This window comes from Lytechinus pictus, chromosome 10, assembly GCF_037042905.1.
Source record: "Lytechinus pictus isolate F3 Inbred chromosome 10, Lp3.0, whole genome shotgun sequence".
NCBI lineage: Eukaryota > Metazoa > Echinodermata > Echinoidea > Temnopleuroida > Toxopneustidae > Lytechinus > Lytechinus pictus.
Window position 1 is genome coordinate 6,836,945 of NC_087254.1, and position 20,424 is coordinate 6,857,368.

The 20,424-nt window shown below is 35.8% G+C and overlaps 1 protein-coding gene across 1 annotated transcript; it reads right to left on the reverse strand.

Moving 5' to 3' along the window:
• Nucleotides 1-1,457: 1,457 nt before the first annotated feature.
• LOC135155624 (uncharacterized) lies at nucleotides 1,458-18,261 on the reverse strand. The gene is made up of 7 exons (XM_064105217.1): nucleotides 18,119-18,261; nucleotides 15,829-15,993; nucleotides 11,305-11,446; nucleotides 10,486-10,922; nucleotides 7,068-8,095; nucleotides 5,990-6,266; nucleotides 1,458-1,566 (listed from the first exon to the last, which is right to left on the reverse strand). Exons 5-6 carry the CDS (start codon nucleotides 7,207-7,209, stop codon nucleotides 6,007-6,009), a joined length of 402 nt encoding a protein of 133 aa, XP_063961287.1. The 5' UTR covers nucleotides 7,210-8,095; nucleotides 10,486-10,922; nucleotides 11,305-11,446; nucleotides 15,829-15,993; nucleotides 18,119-18,261; the 3' UTR covers nucleotides 1,458-1,566; nucleotides 5,990-6,006.
• Nucleotides 18,262-20,424: the final 2,163 nt, after the last annotated feature.

The window sequence follows — 20,424 nt, forward strand, 5'->3', positions numbered from 1 at the left end:
CAATTAAAATGTATATAATTTATAATTTCAGTTCAATTATCTTTCCTATTTTACAGACTATGCCACAGTTGACGTGCATGCCGATTTTTGTTGCAATTGCAAGAACAGCCGCCGAGATCTGTTATTTATTGCCCCCCCCCCCCCTTCCCGGCTATGCAATTTAAAAATAGCCCGGGCTATACGGGGTGTATCAAGAAAAAGGAAACCAAACTTACAATGAATAATTTTGAGAAAATATCAATTTTTGCACAACAATTGTGTTCAGTGCTCGTGGTCCTATAAACATGATCAAAGTATGATTTGAATGCTAATAAGATGCACCGTAAGGAAATATGAGTTTTGTTGTCACTGATTTGACAGTTTTCTTAGGAAAATATATTGAAGTTGGGTTTCCTTTTTTTTCATAGACCCAGTATAGGGCTAAACAATTCTACGACAAGTAGGTCCAGGGTAAAAAACCAGAGATAAAACACAACAGGGAAAAACTCTGGAAAACCTTTGGATCCACTTTTGCAGAATCGTAAAAAAATAACACAAATAGAAACCTAATCAAGATGACATTAAAAAGAAAGTAAAATTAGACCTAATTACATGTACAACACTATCTTAATTCTTATAAATTGAGCCTAAACTTCAATCATATGCAAAATTATTATTATATCATATTATTTACTCCTTGTAAACATGCCTTACAGAAACAACAGACAATTCAGATACTTTGAACTGCCTGAAAAAAGATAAAAGCTTGGACCTGCTCCTTGGAGCTACACAAAAGTCATCATAAAATACATAACATAATTGGGCTCAAGAGTAGCGAATACTTGCAAGTCACATATTTGACATTAAAAAGTAGTTTAGATAAATTGACATACACTAACTGACTTTGGTTCATTCAATTGACAAGACAGAATTTTTCTATAGAAAACATAAATTTGACTTCTAGAAAATGGTGTTTGCTTCTCCAGGCACCTGGACCTTTGAACACAAAGTTTGCGGTGGATTGCAAGTATAACACAACCATTCTGATCGGTTCTTGGTGCATGCAATAAGCAATTGATTGCAAACATTGGTATTATGTAGCCTTAAATAGACAAAAAACATTGAGACATTTAAAGGTAGTAACTTTGTCCAGGAATCATATTAAAAAAAAATCAATTATTCATCTGGTAATTCAATAATAATTGCAATCCTTTAGCAGGGAAAAATATTTAGCAAAAATGAGAGTAGGGCCACCAAAAGCCCACACTTGGTTGTCCAGTTTGGCTCACCAAAGTTTTGATAAATTGTAATGTTTTAGGGCCACCAAGAATGTGAAAGTGATAATTTGGTGGACCATTCGGGCCACCAAGAAAAAAAGTTAGTGTGGAGCCTTGCTTTTAGGTTAGTCAGGAATCAACTTTAATATCTAAAAATATCTACAATCTCTGCTTCCATCAGGCACTGTTTCCATATCTCACATGTTGCTGCGATGGGTCACCCACATGACCTGTCTGTCCTTGTCTCTGGTATGACCATCTCTCTCACCAGATAGGGGGTGTGTCCATGTTGCATACTGAGTCACATGACCTGTGTAAAGAGATTTAAAAAAAAATTATTGTTTCTTTTTCAAAAAGTAATACATATACATTCATCTGACTGTCATACATAAAGGAAAACAAATTTGCATTGGAGAAAATGCACTTCAGGGGCCAGTCTTACAAAGAGTTAAGATTGATCTGATCAATCACAACTATGGAAAGCCAGCAAAGTCCAGGGTTGGCATATTTCCTGCTTCGGAGGCTTATTTCCCGGACGCCGGGAAATAAGCGGTATTTACCGCTTTTTTTCGGTATTTACCACTTTTCACCGGGAAATACTGGGAAATATAATTTTCCACTCACTTTTCTATAGGGATTGTCAAATTTTGAACATAAAAACAAAGGTGGTGAGTATGGTTGCTCTGGTGTGTACCATTTGTGTGAGTGTTTGTTTGTTTGTATGTGTGTTTATGTTTGTGTTTGGGTGTTATCTATGTGTGTTACCATGAAATGCTGGAAAAAATACAATAAAATACTAAAAAGATCACAAATGTACATCTAATTTAGATATGATGTTCTTCATTAAGACCGCGCTAATTCTTCAGACATCACTGTTTATCACCATGAGCTGGACATAGAGGAACAGAAGATCCTGCGTCCAGAACTGAACCTTATGTAACCTTATGTATTAAGTCAGTCAATAATTACCATATTCATGAATACCTACATGTACATGTATTAATGAGCATAAACTAATAGCATATGAACAAAAATTTGGTGTCATCTAATTTAATATGCAAATTAGGCCTTGTCAAAGGATGAAATGTCCCATATGTAACATTTTGAGGTCATTTTCTTTAGTTATTTCCCAAAATACAATACCTGTATTGTTTCATCTCTAGGAAGTTCTAATTTATTGAGTATTTTAATGTAATACCACAAAAAGTTTCAAAAATATAATTTACTTTTTAATAAAAAGTTGATTAAAAAAATGTTAGGTATGGGACAATATGCTATGCATGGACATTTGTTCACAATGTCAATGGGAAATGAATATCAAATATGTGTACAAAGTGAATGGAGAAAAACAAATTTCAAGAGTGCTCCAAAAATAGATTTATTCACCTTTTCTGGAGTTTCTAAATACTGTTTTGTTATGAATATTGATATAAGAAAATAATTGAAGGGAAAACAAATGTGAAAATTGAAAAATATGAAAAAATAAAAAAACAATAGGTATACATAAGAAATTCATGAAACCATGAATAAATATGAAAATAATTTTTGTAATAGCAGATTTCCTTTTCATTCATATCAAATATGTCTCAGAACATTTTAAAAGAAAAAAAAACTCTTTTGTTATTGCTAATATATTTGAAATTATTTGAATTTTTAAAATCAGGGGAAAATTGTGTACATTCTCTAGGAGACAAAACATCCCATACATAACATATCATTAATTTTATCATTAGAGTCTGTAGTTAGAGGGTTTTGCCTTATGAAATGAAACTTGCTTTTGATATACTTGAATGTTGTGACATTTATCACACTGATTTACAAGTTGTCAAATGAAATACATGTACTTTCAGAGAATTATTAAGTTGAAAAAAAATCATATTGTAATGAGATACAATGGCATGTAAAAAGTTAAACCCCAGGAGAAATATTTGTTTATGTTTTAATATGATTATTCAATTTCCAGGAACATATATTGAGTTTGTATACGTATGTGTGGACTTAGATCCTATGTGTGTTTGGGTATGTACATGTATGCAGTATGGATTTTAATCTGTTTGTGTGTTTCTACTATGAGTTTTGTGATTCTAATTATTTCAGAACACAATTTCATTTGTTGAGGTTAAAAACAACTAAAATTATTGAAAAAAAAGAATTATAAATCATATTTCCCGTTTTTTACATATTAACCGGACGCCCATCTCATTTACCGGACGATATTTACCGGTATTTACCACCGGTAATTACCGCTACCGGTATTTACCACCCAACCCTGGCAAAGTCAACATGTAAAATGCATATTTTGTTCAAAATCTTTTCTAGATATGAATGTTTTACCATAAATTAATTTATTTCTTGACAATTTGGTGTGTTCGCTGTGTTTACAAAGGACATTTTGCAAATTTCCATTTTGCAATATTATGACACTGATGCATTTCCATACAGTTATGATTGATTGGATCAATCGGTACTCTTTGTAAGACGGGGCCCAGGTATTTACTGGGCCATTCCACAAAGTATGCACATCCGACCCACTAGATGTACAGGACATTCCTGAACGAATTAGGTACAACTGATGACCAGGGGGTGTTTCACAAAGATTTAAGTACGACTTAGAGTCGCACTTAACCCTAACTAGGCCGGGCTTTTTTGGCTGTTTTGTGGCCGGGGGGGGGGTTGATTCAACCCCCCCCCTGAGATCCCGGCCGCCGATCGCGCGAGCGCCGCAAAAATTTGCACGCTGGTAGTGTGCGATGTAATCTACAAGGCTGCATGGTAAAATTTTCCAAAATAATGAGACTTTATTTTATATGAATTAATTATGCTAATTTATGCATAAATCATACTTTTTGCTCTAATTCACTAAATAAAGCTCCTAGAATGCTAATTTTTGGTAAAAATAATCTTTGTAGCATTCTCAACATTGGCAATTGAAAAAAACTTCGGTTTGGAAATCAATTTCTTATGTATTTTATTGTTTTATGAATTTCTTATGTATTTCTTTGTTTTTCAACCTTTTGTTTTTCTTTGTTTTTTTCACCGGATTTATTCCACAACCTTTTTGAAGCATAATTATGCTAAAATCAATTGCTTTCAGCTGTTTAAAGTAAAAATAATCATATCTTTATGAATAAGATGAGAAAACTCAATTTGCATTGACTTTGTACACAAAATCACGTTTTGGAACAATTTTTGGTCTGACATGCACTTACAAAATGTTGCGTAATTTCGGAACCGCGTACCCGGGCGTCATAAATTTGGTCTCAAATGATGCGCAAGACTTAAAATTATAAACTCTGCGAGTGGCCCGGTCAAAAAATTTCGCGCGGCGGAATGATCGCAGAAAATGTTGAGGGGGGGGGTTGATTCAACCCCCCCCCGGCCATTTTAGGGTTAAATGTCTCGTTGTGCGCAGTATGAAAGGCATGACCGCATTGGGCAGATCATGCCAAGAGGACGCGCACTACTGCGTATTGATCAATAAGATTGCGAGTTGCATATCATGTACGCATCAGCATTTAAGTGAGACTTAAGTCATACTTAAATCTTTGATAAACACCCCCCCCCCCCCAGGAGAGTACTTCTTGAAATTAAGTATCATTAACCTTCACTAGCTACTTGTCATAAGCCCCTGATATCCTTGCATCTGCTTGAGTCAAGCAAATCGGTCCATGAAAATCACTGACATGAAAAGCTCTCCTAGTCATTTATAAAACAGATTCTTAATCTTTTGGTTTTTTTTTCCATGATCAGCTAAAGCTGAAATCAGATTCTTATGCAGATTAAGATTTTGTAATTAACAGCCATCTGAAAGTAAAGTTTCCTATTTGTCCAAATTTCATTAGGGTTACAGGACATGACGAAAAACCTCCATTTGATAACACTATACCCCTATTTCCCTCCGCATCAATTCTCTTCTCCAAGTACAACAAACCCTTACTGCCCCAAGCAGTATCAAAACACCTGTGTCTTGACCTCGGTCCGAAGATAACAACAGCCCGGCATATACAGTCACAGTAGGGGGCCACACAAAATGGATATATGGCAGTGCATAGAGCATAATAGCTCTATGCATAGAGCTCTATGGGCAATGTGTGAGCGCGGTAGCATCCCTGCAAACCATGTCGTCATTTTATCCCCCTACTTTCCTAATTTCGAGGTCGATTTTCTTCGTTCGAAATTGAAAATGGGCTAACATTGGATTTCTGAATACAATATGCCTTTGAAAACGTGATTAAATATCGAATACAATAATTTCATTCCGAAGGTCCTACTACAGGCAGAGAAGTCTTACGTAATAGCACAGCTGTTGTTTATCATTTCGTCCTTGGCTCAACGCTCATAATCTGGCCTGTGGAGGAGAAATTGAGACAGCGGGATTACCTGGCCAATCAGGGTTGATCGGCGCTTGGAAATGATTTTTTCAAATTCCAAACAGAAAAAGGGGTATAGAACCGCAGTTTGCAATCTGAACTGCGGTCTTTCTCCAAACGGGGGTTTGACGTAATGAAATTCAGTCCCACACTGTGGAAAGTCCAGGGGAAATGTGGGGTATCTCATTCGCACAAGAACAGAGCACTAGTGTTTCGTAACTCACAAACAGCTTTATGAAATGATCCTTAGGTTCTTTACTTCAGTAATGGAAGAAAAAATGAATTCATTTCTGGATTTTTCTTTCTAAAGAATAGGAGCAGGAATAGGGAAGAAAATAACAGAGACAAAAGATGTTGACCAACCTGCAGTTTCTCTGCTTTTAAAGATTCTCCTTCTCTGCATAATATCCAGGACCTGGAGCTAGACCTCCAACTGGTGGTGGTGGAGCGGGCCGGCTGTGTAGCTGGAGGAATAAACAAAGATTCTCCATCTCTGCATAATAGCCAGGAGCTAGACCTCCCACTGGTGGAGGTGGAGCAAGTTGAAGGGCTGGAAGAATAAACAAAGATTCTCCATCTCTGCATAATGACCAGGAGCTAGACCTCCCACTGGTGTTGGTGGAGCGGGAGGGCTGGGTAGCTGGAGGAATAAACAAAGATATTCAGGTTATCAACTTGATTAGTAACAAAGGAGATGGCAGATGCTTCTATGAAAGTGAAATTGACGATAGAAAATAGTAAATAACACCCACCAACTGAAAATTAATCATTTTTGTCACTTTCATAACTACCAATATCTCTATAGGGTCATAATTTTGTTTACATCTCGCAAACAATCATAAAATATGGAGTAATGAACCTTCAGATTTATGATGATAACCAATAATGAATGGCAATTTTTATTTATTCCACCTCCCATATTAGTTTCTAGGACAGCACTTTCTCATTTTGGGGGCAACTTTTACAAAATTGGTGTCGTAACGCTGAAGAGATCTAGCTGCATGAAATAAGCACAAGCCTGCTGATTTGAATCATCACAATTTTATAGCAGTACATCTATACCAGTACATCTTCACCAATGACGCCACAAATGCACATTATTGTTTTCAAGAAACACTCTTTGAGAAACCTTGTTTGATATCTTGAATGTGAGCAAGTTGTATAAATGAAACCTTTTTTTATAATGTTCAAGAAAGAAACCCTCTGGAATGGTTTAAAAAAAAAAAAATTTGACACTACTGTGGTAAGCGGCGGATGATACCATCCATCACTCGAAATAGGCACTAGCCTGCCTCGCACTACTTTACCCACTGACAAAGAAAATGGTATGAAAAAGATAAGACCAAATAGCTTTCATCCCCTTGAACTCCCATTGCAAGGTGTGGGGTGATTTTACTGACCACTTCTTAAAAGTCCCTATCGGCCACCCTGTTCAACATACCTCTTGATGATCTGCTGCAGTTCCTCAAACTAGTCGTCAAAGGTGTGAAGGATGTCATGAGATTCCTAGTCTTCTTGCAGGCTACCTCCACTCTCTTCAGGGATTCTCCAACCACCGGGCGATAGCAGTAGACGTTATCCATCTCATTGTTGAAGGGTCTTCTCTTCTGGGGTGTGGAGGATGTTCTTGAGATTCCTGGTCTTCTTGCAGGCTACCTCCACTCAGCTCAGGGCATCTCCAACCAGCGGGCGATAGCGGTAGACGTTATCCATCTCATTACTGAAGGGTCTTCTCTTCTGGGGTGTGGAGGATGTTCTTGAGATTCCTGGTCTTCTTGTAGGCTATCACCACTCTCCGCAGGGCATCTCCAACCAGCGTGTGATAGCAGTAGACGTTACCCACCCCACTGCTGAAAGGTCTTCTCTAACCAACATGGTTAACCCTGATAAGACTGGGGTATTTTGTTAAGGCTTTCAAACAATCCTTTTGGCTCATAATAGAGTGATCATGACAAACATAAATGTGCACATCAACCACGATGCAATCTACAGAACTGCATACTTGGTTATTCCAAAATAACTCACGATTGTGCTAACTTATGCATGGAATTAAAATTTGGCTGTGAATCTATAAATTAAGCCCTTAAAGCCCTTTAAGGGTTTCTGTTTGGATACAAGAAAATTGGTTTCCAACTCTTTTTATTTTATTTTATTGTTGAAAGTTTTTTAAGTAATTCTACTGTTTTTTTTCAATGGAAATTGTTGACACTTTTTCAAATCATAAAAATGAAGATAATTGTTTTTATCGAGAAAAAGTAAAGGTAATGATACAAAGATGAATTTTTGCTAGAAACAGAATTCAACGGCCCCAGTCTTTTTAGGGTTAAGAGGTATGGCAGAGCATGGACCTACTACCCTGTCAGAGTATGAGGTCCATGGGCAGAGAGACACGGCTGTGAAGAGGTCTTGATGATACAATGGGTAGGCACTGGAGCGTTGCTCATCCATTCTAGCTTTGTCTGGCAATTCCTGCAAAGAAAATAAACATGCAGGCTTAAGAATGAGAACTTTTATAGAAGTGACAAGTTCCATTATTCAAGGATTAAAACATTTCGAATTATTTCAAACAATTCAGTAAAATACAAAAAAAAGAAGTACTAAACGGTAACGATATGTTTTCTTCTTGTAATGTCACGCTGTCTGGGGAAAGTTTTTCTTTATTCAATTCAATTATTCAAAGTCTTCTTTGTTCGCATAAGAAATGCACATACAAAGATTTAAAAAACACACAATATTTTCCAGTTTACAAAAATATGAAAAAACAACAACAGCATATTCAATATACAAACAAGTGGAACGCCTCTGGCAGTCTCGCCTGCATTACGCAATTCGATATAGCAGCAGAGCTTCCTTTGAAAACAGCTAATGAATAATTATTCACAGAAGAAAACACTAATATGATAATAAAATACTATGTCCATTGACCCAAAATGACATTTGACCATGATCATGTGACCTATTAAAAGGCATGTGCAAAACAATCATTCATACGCGATTACCCTTCTGTCAATGTTTCATGAGCTAGATCCATAAACTTCCTAAGTTATGATGCCAATTCAACACATACTCCCAACACGGCCAGAGTTCATTGACCTTTAAATGACCTTTGATCTTGGCCATGTTCCTGAAACGCACACAGGGTATTCAGGGATACATTGCTGCTCTTATGTCCAAGTTTCATGAACTAGATCCATAGACTTTTAAAGTTAAGATGACAATTCCACAAATACCCCCAATATTACCAAAGTTTGACGACCCTAGATGACCTTTGACCTTCGTCATGTGACCTGTCACTAGCACAGGATATTCAAGGATACTTGATTGCTCTTATGTCCACGTTTCATGAACTAGATCCATAAAAAATGTCAAAGTTATGATGACAATTCCTCCTATACCCCCAATATGGCCAAAGTTTGTTGACCCTAAGTGACCTTTGACCTTGGTCATGTGACCTGAAACTCACACATGATATTCAAGGATACATGGTTGCTCTTATGTCCAAGTTTCATGAACTAGATCCATAAAGTTTTAAAGTTATGATGATAATTCCTCAAATAACCCCAACATGGCCAAAGTTCGTTGACCCTAAGTGACCTTTGACCTTAATCATGTGACCTGAAACTCAAGCAGGGTCTTTAGTGATACACTATTACCCTTATGTCTAAGTTTTATGAACTAGGTCCATATACTTTCAAAGTTATGACAATTCAAAAACTTAACCTTGGTTAAAATTTCGATATTGTTCCCCCAACATGGTCTAAGTTCATTGACCCTAAATGACCTTTGACCTTGGTCATGTGACCTGAAACTCAGGCAGGATGTTCAATAATACTTGATTACCCCTATGTTCAAGTTTCATGAACTAGGCCCATATACTTTTTTAAGTTATGATGACATTTCAAAAACTTAACCTTGGTTAAGATTTCAATGTTGACGACGCCGCCGGAAAAGCGGCGCCTATAGTCTCGCTCTGCTATGCAGGCGAGACAAAAATACAGTTCCTTCAATTCACTTTCAGTTAAACAAGATACATCCCTCATTGAAATGAGTTCCCTAATTTGCTCGACCTTGCGATCCACCATAATTAATATGGTATTTTACTTTTTTCTCTGCAGACTTAATTAATCATGCTCATGTATCATTATTGACTTTCCGCCATTCAAACTGCTCTCACTTTTAATACTGCTAAAAATTGTATTAGTTCAGGCTTTATAAGTTTATCAAATGTATTGGTTGAAGTTTTATAAGTTTATCAATCACCAAAGTCTTATTCACTTTTCTCATAAAAATGTTTACCCCGATGTCAAACTTCTGTTTCATGGCAGTTTTTTTTTAGCAGCTGTATTCAACACAACTAAAGCAGACTTGCCTTTACAAGTCTTCTCAACAGAAAATGCAAATATTTGAAGTTCCAAAAAATATTCCTAACGAGATGCTAAAATACAGTATTTAATTTGGATGGGAGCAACAGAGTTTTTCAGCTGCTGCTTGCAAATAATCAATTTTCTTGACTCGTCCTTTCTTGTTGAATCTATTAAAATAAAACAAGTATGTAAGAGGGCTAAGGAAAACAATCTGGAAATTCATCCAACCAGCACATGGAATGCATTATTCACTTAACTCTTGCTGAATACCAGTATCTACATTGCACCATAACTATCTGCAAATTTGATGCAATATCTCATCTGCATATCACTGTGTATACAACTGTTTTGTAAAAAGAAACTTTCTACGTGAAATTGATGACATTTTCAGTGTTCTGTTTACTAGATTTTTTTTCTATATTTAGATCAACTTAATGTGGGGTGGACTTGACTTTTAACTGTATACTGATAACTGAAATGTGAAGGTTATCTTACCTCTTGGAGACACACAATCCACAGTTGTCTTCATGGACGGACTTGAATCCCTGATCATCTTAGCAGCGATGGTTGCTTTCTCATAGACCAACGACACTTCAACCGTCTTTTTGGAAGAACTTGACGTCTTGACACCCCTGTCACAGGGCTTGAGGCATTAATACTGCCCGAACTGCGGTAACAGATGGACTGCTCGGTCTTGATGACAAGCTCGCCAGGCTGTGGCCTCACCCTGGCTTTGGCTTACACACTGTGCCGTAATCTGTCTTTGAATGGACCGGAGAAGTTGCTGAGCAGCTCGTAGCTGGAAGGTGGTATGTGACAGAACCATTTGCACAGAGCATGGTCTCTGGACAGCATGTGTTAAGGAGTTTGAGTTGGGTCGTAAAGCTGGCCGAATGACCTGCTGTCCCGATGCTTGAATGATGAAGACAAAGCTGAAAAATGAATAAATACAGGATATAATGGTTATATTATCAAATGAATGTCTCAAAAACCACAGAAGCTAGTTTTTACAGACATTAAGTAGTACTGAGATAGTATGTTATGATCATGATTTTTTTTTCTATTCAAACGAAAAAGTAACAACTTCACATAATGATCTACCATGAATATAAATCATGAAAAAAGAGAATGCAAGGTTGTAAATCTTACATTCACTTTTGATAAATGGATAAAAAACAAATATTCTCAAAACACAAAATGCAATGAATTTTTTTCAAAAAAATGTTATGAATATGATCACAGATTGTTGACTTCACACTACTAAATCATTATCGACATATCTTATAAATGGAGAACATAGGGTGATGTGGTTACCTTCCAAGAGTTTTTCTATTTGACCGGCTAGTAACTTTTGACCCGTTTGCTATGCTGAGGTCGTTGACCCAGATTGCAGCTGTACAGTGATGGGTTGCGTAGGAATTAGCAAAGCTCAACCACTCGTTCAGGCGCCACTCACCTACACAAGCAAATAAATAAAAGATAGAGGTGTAACCATGATAATCTTTAAAAATTTACATTTTCTTAACATCCTAGGTATAACATGGCAAAGCCATAGGTATAACATAAGTTTTTAAGACAGAAAATAACATAATTAATATAATTTTTACTGATCCAATTACCAGTAAAATTTGGATTCTCACATCCTTCTCAAGTGTCTTAAATGCTTTTATATCTAACAAGAAATAGGGGAAATGATTGCCTATTTCAGAAAGCCCTGTAATTCTGTTTTGTCATAGAAAATGCACACAGCAAAACCAAACAGATTATTCATTCTGATTTACCCGTAAACTAAAAATCACTGTCCCTACAGAAATTCAATGAATTTTCACATGATAATTAACCCTTAAAGGACAAGTCCACCCCAATAAAAGTTGATTTGAATAAAAAGATAAAAATCCAACAAGCATAACACTTAAAATTTCATCAAAATCAGATGTAAAATAAGAAAGTTATGACATTTTAAAGTTTCGCTTAATTTTACAAAACAGCTATATGCACATCCTGGCTGGTATGCAAATGAGGAGACTGATGACGTCATCCACTCACTATTTCTTTTGTATTTTATTATATGAAGTATTCTAATTTTCTCCTCGGTGTCAAGTGATACAACGAATAATTCCTCCCTGAACATGTGGAATTAGCATTGTTTAATATAATATGGTTCAGTCAAGTTGGTCCTTACTGTCAAATCTATAAAACTGAAATATTGTATAATTCAAACAATAAAAAACAAAAGAAATAGTGAGTGATGGACCTCATCTACTGACTCACCTAGTTGTGTATATTACTGTTTTGTGAAAAATAAGCGAAACTTTAAAATGTCATAACTTTCTGATTTTACATCCGATTTTGATGAAATTTTCAGCACTATGCTAGTTTGATTTTTCTCTATTTATTCAAGTCAGCATTTTCATGGGGTGGACTTGACCTTTAATAGACTTGGCTATTTTGACGCCTAAGAAGACTGGGGGGGGGGGGGGGTTGATTCATCCCCCCCTTATGATCTCGGCCGTCGATCGTGTGATCGGGACAAAAAAGTGCGTTACCCATGGCATAATCTCAAAAACTATAAGATCAAATTCTGCAAAAAATCTCATTGCTAATTAATTATCCTAATTTATGCATAAAATCAAGTTTGCTCTAATTAACTAAATAATGCCCCTAAAATTTCAACATCACCTTTATTTTTTTAATGTATTTCATTGTTTTCTAAATTTATGTAATCTTTGTTTTTCGACTTTTTGTTTTTTATTGTTTTTTTTCAATGAAAATTGTTGAGGAGTTTATTTTTACCATAAACAAGATGAAATTAATTGACTTTAATCAGTAAAAGGGAAAATAATGATACATTTATGAATTTTGGCTAAAAGTAAAAACATTACTTGCATTGGATTTGTAAACAAATTTACGTTTTTGAGCAATTTTGGCTCTGCATGCACTTACAATATGTTGTGTAATTTCGGAACCGCGTACCCGGTGGTCACAATTTTGGTCTCAAAAGTTGCCCAAGACTTGAAAGTAGAAAGTCAGCAAGCGACGCAATCAAACAAATTTGCGCGGCGGATTTATCACGAAAAATTTCGAGGGGGGGGGGCTGAATCAGCTATCCCGCCAGTCATCTTAGGGTTAAAGAACCAAACAGATTATCCATTTTACATTTACCCATAAACTAAAAATCACTGTCCCTACAGAAATTCAATGAATTTTCACATGATAATTAAAGAACCAAACAAATTTTTCATTTTGATTTACCCCTAAACTATAAATATCACTGTCCCTACAGAAATTCAATGAATTTTCACATGATAATTAAAGAACCGAACAGATTATCCATTTTGATTTATCCGTTAACTAAAAATCACTGTCCCAACAGAAATTCAATTAATCTTCATATGATAATTAAAGAACCAAACATATTATCTATTTTTCATTTACCCATAAACTAAAAATCACTGTCCCTACAGAAATTCAATGAATTTTCACATGATAATTAAAGAACCAAACAGATTTTTCATTTTGATTTACCTGTAAACTAAAAATCACTGTCCCTACAGAAATTCAATGAATTTTCACATGATAATTAAAGAACCAAACAGATTATTCATTTTGATGTACTAGTAAACTAAAAATCACTGCCCTATAGAAAGCCAGTTGCTCTCAAAACTATTTTACACTGTGACCAGAGCCACAGCAGTGTGGAGTCATGCTAGCATTGGTATTTCGGCCACTGCTGCTAAATGGATCAAACACATGCAAACACACAATACAAGGGTTTTTGACATAAATATCTGTATCTGTAATATAAAGATGGCATCTTATACTGGACCTTCACATCTGAAATACCTGAAACTTTTGCAAGAAATCATATTTATAACTACATGTAAATATTCAGGAATTTAATTTTTTCCTATATGTATTTTTATTATTACTTTCATCCTACGACTTTCTATTTTTTTTCTTAGGTGACTGAATAAATATAAGAAAAAAAATATATAAAAAAAGATATCTGCAGTAGATATGAACACAGACTCTAGGTTCATATCTACCGCAGATACCAGAGCCGTCTTACAAAGATTTGTAATTGATCCGATCAACCACAACTATGGAAAGCCAGCAACATCAACATCTAAAATGCATGTTTGTTCAAAATACTTCCCAGATATGATGAATATTCAATCATTCATTCATTCATTCAAATTGTTAATGGTTGTGCTCCTCATTATTTAAACGAACTGATCTCGGAATATGTACCCTCTAGAAATCTAAGATCTTCAGGGACCGGGTTGTTGACAACTCATATCAAATCCTCAATTGGTGAAACTGAAAAAGCTTTTGCTCATACTGCTCCAACATTGTGGAATGCACTCTCATCAACAATACGCAATGCTAAGTCTATATAGTCATTCAAAGCCAACCTCAAGACATATTCTCATCATATTTCAAATAACATCCCCCCCCTTCTGTGTAATAATTCCCTCTGCGCCTCTGAATAGGAAACTAGATAGAAGGCGCACTTTAAATGCTATATATTATTATTATCTATCGTTTTCTTGAAAATTCAGTTTCCTTCTCCTTGTTCACAAAGGATTTTGCCTTAGGGGCAATATCAACTTCATCGTTTTTATCATTTTGCTATGATTTAGCAGACGCATAATGGATTTGTTTTATCGACGAGTTTATCATATTTTATGCTGCTATGTCAGGAAGGAGTTTTAGATGATTTCTACGATGTATTTCTTAACCAACATACGTGGTAAGTCAAAATTACTTCCTACTAGGATATTTTTAAGAATCTTTAAAATTAAGACGGAAATTTGCATGAAATAATTGCAGATTATATGAAACTTATTTAATGTTGAATTTGCAAATTAAAACAATTTAAAAGATTTTTGACATTACGTCCATTTAATGGGTTTGTTTACATATTATACTTGAACATGGTTGCGTGTTTGACAATTATGAAGTTTATCTATACGGGATTGGCATAATTAATTTGTAATGTATTTGTAAGATTAAACGTATTTTGAAAGATTACTTTATGGATACTTTTGAAATGAATTTCCACCAATCAAACGTGGACACTTATTGACACAACTAATTAATGAATCAATTGCGTGATTAGATCAATGTATTAGAAGTGTGGTTCCATGTTTATTATTTATTGTAGTGTTTTTAGTACCGAGATTCTAACGGCAGAGCCGTATCAACAGTAAGTACTGAGGGTGCTTACGGGAACTCCGGACGGGACAGAAGTCTCGGGAATCGTCCTCCAGTGTGACGTCATAGTGATGAGTCATCGATGTTCGGATTCTCCACTGATCGCGATAAACTCGCTAGTTCTCTTCAATGGGCCCCAACGAAATGATAACAGCTAAGAATTTATTTATTCGAATTGAAATTTCATTATGAATTTATTCTTTGATGCTATGCCATATTATTCACATAAGTGAACGTATTGAATTTAATTATAATTAAAAATATTTCATTTGATTTGTAATTCCAATCCATTTTCTATTTCGTTATTTGTTGTGTAAACAGTACATAGGCAATTATCTTTTCTCTAGAGTTTTTTTTGTCCTTTGCTTTTGCACTGGGCCTGTGACAACATATTCTCATCATATTTCATATAACACCCCCCTTCTGTGTAATAAATCCCTCTGCGCCTCTGAATAAGAAACTAGACAGAAGGCGCACTCTCAAAGGATTTTGTGCAAATTTCTTGTAGAAAAAACTATGACATTGATAGATTTCCATATAGCTGAGGTTGATTGAATCAATCGTAACTCTTTGTAAGACGGGGCCTAGGTGGCCAGACTCTATAGGATGGTGTGCACTCACCTCAAACGGGATGATCCCACAGCTTCCGATCCAGAGGGGAAATGGCATCTCCACTTGTGATTTGAAACTATTACCGTAAATGAAAATAATTTGATGTCCTCAATACTTCGCAAGAATAAAACCAGGAGGGGAATGGCACCTTGACTTGCAAAACGCAGGAAAAACCTGAATAAAAAACAAAATAAAGATGAAATAACTAATCAAATATATGGTGAATAAGTGAGCTTAAAAATAGACCAGGATATTTATACAAATTGCCCGAATATGAGTTTGTGTATATTTTTGCCTTTAACTCACTTATATCTAGCTAGTACTAGTAGTAGTAGGATGCCTAAACATAATTCATTTCAATATTTTACGAATCAGTGGAATATTTTCCCAACCCTCGCATGCGATGTTTTGAAATCGGCCGTGAATAATTACGTGTGAGGAATTAGATACTGGCCCAAAATCACAAATTTTTAGGATAACCGGAGGATGGACACGGAGTGAAATAAGGGTGAAGAGTAAGAAATAAAACTATTTTTCTTTCTCGTTATATTTTTTTTCTATAATTTTTACAATAAACCACCATTTGATCCCACCTTTGTCACTCGGTATATCCGAACTGGTTCACCGTCCCGATGTTCGGGCAGGTGGAGCGTAGTGTAGCGGGCCGGTAGTGAAGTGGAGCCTGCACGAACATCGCTCGAGCCTGCTGCCACTGCACTGCCAGCTGTTACTTTAGTCATCATGCTAGTTCAGGTATTTAACTGCATTATTTTAGCCCCCATTTATTCACACCGATTGTTTACCAGCATACACCATCACCAGTAACTATTGTTTGCAAATGTGATTACATTGGGGAATGACCACTGCACTGCACTCGTCGATTTGTTAAAGGTAAATGCTAGTTTTGGTCACTCTAGGCGACACCGCAATACTTACCCGTGTTAATAAAGTGGGACTCCGCTCACGCGCGTTTGGGCCTCCCTAGCTTAGAACTAAGCACTAATATCACCTTAAAAACTAAATCTACAAGGTATGTATAATCTATTTAGTAATTTGATAATGTTTAAACGGTACTCACCAGTTTGTCCCAAATCTTGTGACAAACCACGTCGCGGTAGACAGCTGTACATTCTTTTTTATTTATAAATAAAGCGCCCCTTACGATAGTTGTTAACAACGCGGCCAAATCGTTAGGTTTTTTGCACTGTGTCCAAGGCTTTTTTTATTTTGTTTGATTTTTTATTTTTTAATAAATATTTTGTTCAATAGCGATTTTTACGTCAAATATTAAATTTATATCACAAAATATTTTTTAATTGTAGAAATATACATAATATTATGCAATAATTTATTCTATATATATTTTATAATAAAATTTATAATTGTTGCGGTCTTTAAAAAAGGATAGTCGATTGATCAGGTGATGACCACACGTATCACGTGATCTGAAAATCAGCTTCATACCGCTTTGATCGCACTCGACGGTGACCGGACTGACTGCCAAAAAAAGATCGAAAAATGACTCAAATGTAAGTTTACCTTTATTTTATTAAATTCAAATTAGGAATAGGAATATATTTAATGGGCAATCTTTTAATAAATGATAAACAAACGAGGACAAAACTCATATTTTGGGAGTAATATCATACTTGGGTGCAGGAAACAGTACGGTTAGAAGTTCTAACCTGTTTTTAACGCATTGTCGCCTATGAGGTCCATACATGCTAATGTTTGGACCTCATTGGTACTACTAGGAGTGGTTTTGGTAACGATATCAAAATGAGTTCGTACAGAATCCAATGAAATGACCACCAAAGTGTCTGTTTGTAATTGTATAAATAAAACGCATGTGCCAAAGGATTCTGGAAGAAATTGTGTAATTGCTGAGAAATCAGCAAATAAGCACAGGATTCGGGTAGAGCGTCGGGCCCGACGCTCAATGCAATAATTATACACTGTCCCACATACGCTTATCTGTGTTGGGGAAGTTCAGTCTGAACATTATTCAGCGTTTCACAAAGTTCAGTTTATGTAACTGTACCAGATCTAGATCCTCGATGATATACTGACAATTAAGCCTGGTTTTACAGACTTTCTCATGAAATCAGTGTTTACTGCAACTACTGGAATTTCTCTTTAACGCGCACTTGTGTACAAAGTGAATGGAGCTGGAGCCATGGCATGCATGCGGCATGCATGCCATGGAGACACGTGCACTGAACCAAAATAATGCACATTGTGAGTGACTGAATTTGCCTTAATGCCAATCTATTTCAATAAATAAATCAGAATTACTCACCACTAAATTACCCGACTATTACAAGAAATAAAAAAACAGCTGTGTATCGGCCACGAACATCACGATAAACAATGAAATTGGGTCTTTGCTCTCTTCTGTCTTACAAAGTTACATCTGTAAATTGAATCTGGCGCGTCAATTGTAGTGTCGCCGAAACGTCCAATTAACAGCAAAATTGAAAAAAAAAGTAAAGTGAAAAAAAAAAAGGGTCAGCCTGCTCGTCAAGTGTTTTTTTTATTTCTTAATAACTGCCCCAAGTCCCAAACTCCCATAAAAAAAGCCGAAAGAAACTTGTGCAACCTCTTAGAATGGTGAGGCTTTATAGTTAAAGAGGAGAGAATCGAGGAAAGTGAAAATGTTCATATTTTTAGCAATTTAGTCCTATAGGCCTAGTACCCCTTAGCATTTTTTTTTTCGTAATAACTGCCCCAGTCCCCCTCCAAGTAAGAAGGTGACTCATGAGCAACCTAATAGGCTGGTGGCCTTCATAGCCTAATAAAATTTTCATATTCTTAAAAATAAAATCATAACCCCTCGCCATTTTGGTCAAGGGATTATTTTGTTCATTTTTTTTAAATGGCTGACCCTATCCCCTTGCAAATGAAAATCCTTTATAGAGAGGGGTTGGAGGGGGGGGGGGGCTCTAGAGAAAATGAAATGAAAAAATAAGATGTTCATATTTTAAACAAAAATTGCCCCTTTTTATTTATGATCATTTTTTTTTTAAATTTCATAACTGCCCCAAACACCATCTGAAAGACAAAACCGACTGCTGCAATGAGCAACCTTTTCATAAAAACTTGCTATAAAGACAATATTAAAATGGATAATACAAATGCACAATCTCCATTATAAGTTTACTATCATATCAGCCAATCAAATCGAATGATTTCAGTAGCTTTATCAACAAGGTCCCGTTTCATAAAGACTGCATGGTTACAATAACAAATGCACAATTATCAGTCTATCAAATCAAATGATTTCAGAAACTTCGAACTGTTCTTTCATGATTTTTTAAATATTCAATTAGAACAACTCTTATGAAAAGGCCCCAGGTACGTATATATAAGTTTAACATCAGGAGAGATAGAGTATATCAACATGATCAAGGGCTGCCTAGCTTGATGGAACATATCTCGATCTGGGCTATTTCACTAAAAAAAAAGGAATAAGAATCCATCACTCATTGAAACGTACCAGACTTGGTGCTGCATGTAACATGTTGTCTCAACCCCCCCCCCCACAAAAAAGAAAAGGACATTGGGTGATTTCAAGTCCTGTGTTTGCCTTGGTGTTGGTGTTGAAATTTGGATTGCTTCCCTTAGCTCCAAAACTTATTCAGAGTTTGTAAAACTGATCAAAATCACATTATTGACATCTCAACGACTAGTGAGTGACTTTTTGGGACCATCTTCATTTTACGTTTGGTGTTATAATCGTGTAAAAATTGACCTAACACCAACACCAAAAGGTCAACACCGTACTTGAAATCACCCAGTATGTACCAGGCAATAGTTTTTTAAAATCTATTTTTGGGGCTTCATTCCACAACTGCCTTAATTTGCAAATGAATGGGGACATCCAGGGCTCTTTTTTCATTTTCCAGGGCTCTTTTGGGCATTTTGGGGGCAACATACATCACCCCCTTGAAATTATTATTATTATTATCTGTTTGGTGTCACCTGTGCATGGGAGGCGAAAAGCTAACTGAATCACTATGACCCGCTGGTCTCTCCTCCCGATATAACTGATTGGGGGGAGTGCAGGTGGACCACTAGACCAAATCATGTCCAAATATCCCAAAATTATCTATTATCAGGCGAGCATATAGCTCACTCAAGTTTTTGAAAAGGGTCTTAAAATTTGCTTGTGTGGAAATTTGCCTTCCAACTTTAAGGGGTAGAGAGGGGCAAGTCTCTTGGGGATTACAACATTGAAGAGGATATCTTAAAGGGGAAGTTCACCCGGAAGAAATGTTTGTTGTAAAAATAGCAGAAAAAATAATAAAAATATTGCTGAAGGTTTGAGGAAAATCCATTAACGATTAAGGAAGTTATTAGAATTTGAAGTTTTGGATTTGTGATGTCATAAAAGAGCAGCTGCCCCATAAGTTATGAAATATAAAATTTCAATATTTTAATGGTTCGTGATGACTTATTTTTGTTTTCTTTTTAGAAACAGTTGTGTAAACTTATTTGTCTATTGATATACTGAATGTACAGTAAAAACCATTTTCAATTTTCTGAGAAAATGACATTTCAATGATTTTTTACCATTCGATATGTAGGAAAGCTGCTCGCATATGA

Coding starts and splice junctions, on each gene's coding strand:
- LOC135155624 (XM_064105217.1), bottom strand. CDS start 7,209: ATGGATAACGTCTACTGCTATCGCCCGGTGGTTGGAGAATCCCTGAAG. Junction 6,267..7,067: donor CTGCAGCAGATCATCAAGAG/GTATGTTGAACA, acceptor TTATTCCTCCAG/CTACCCAGCCCTCCCGCTCC.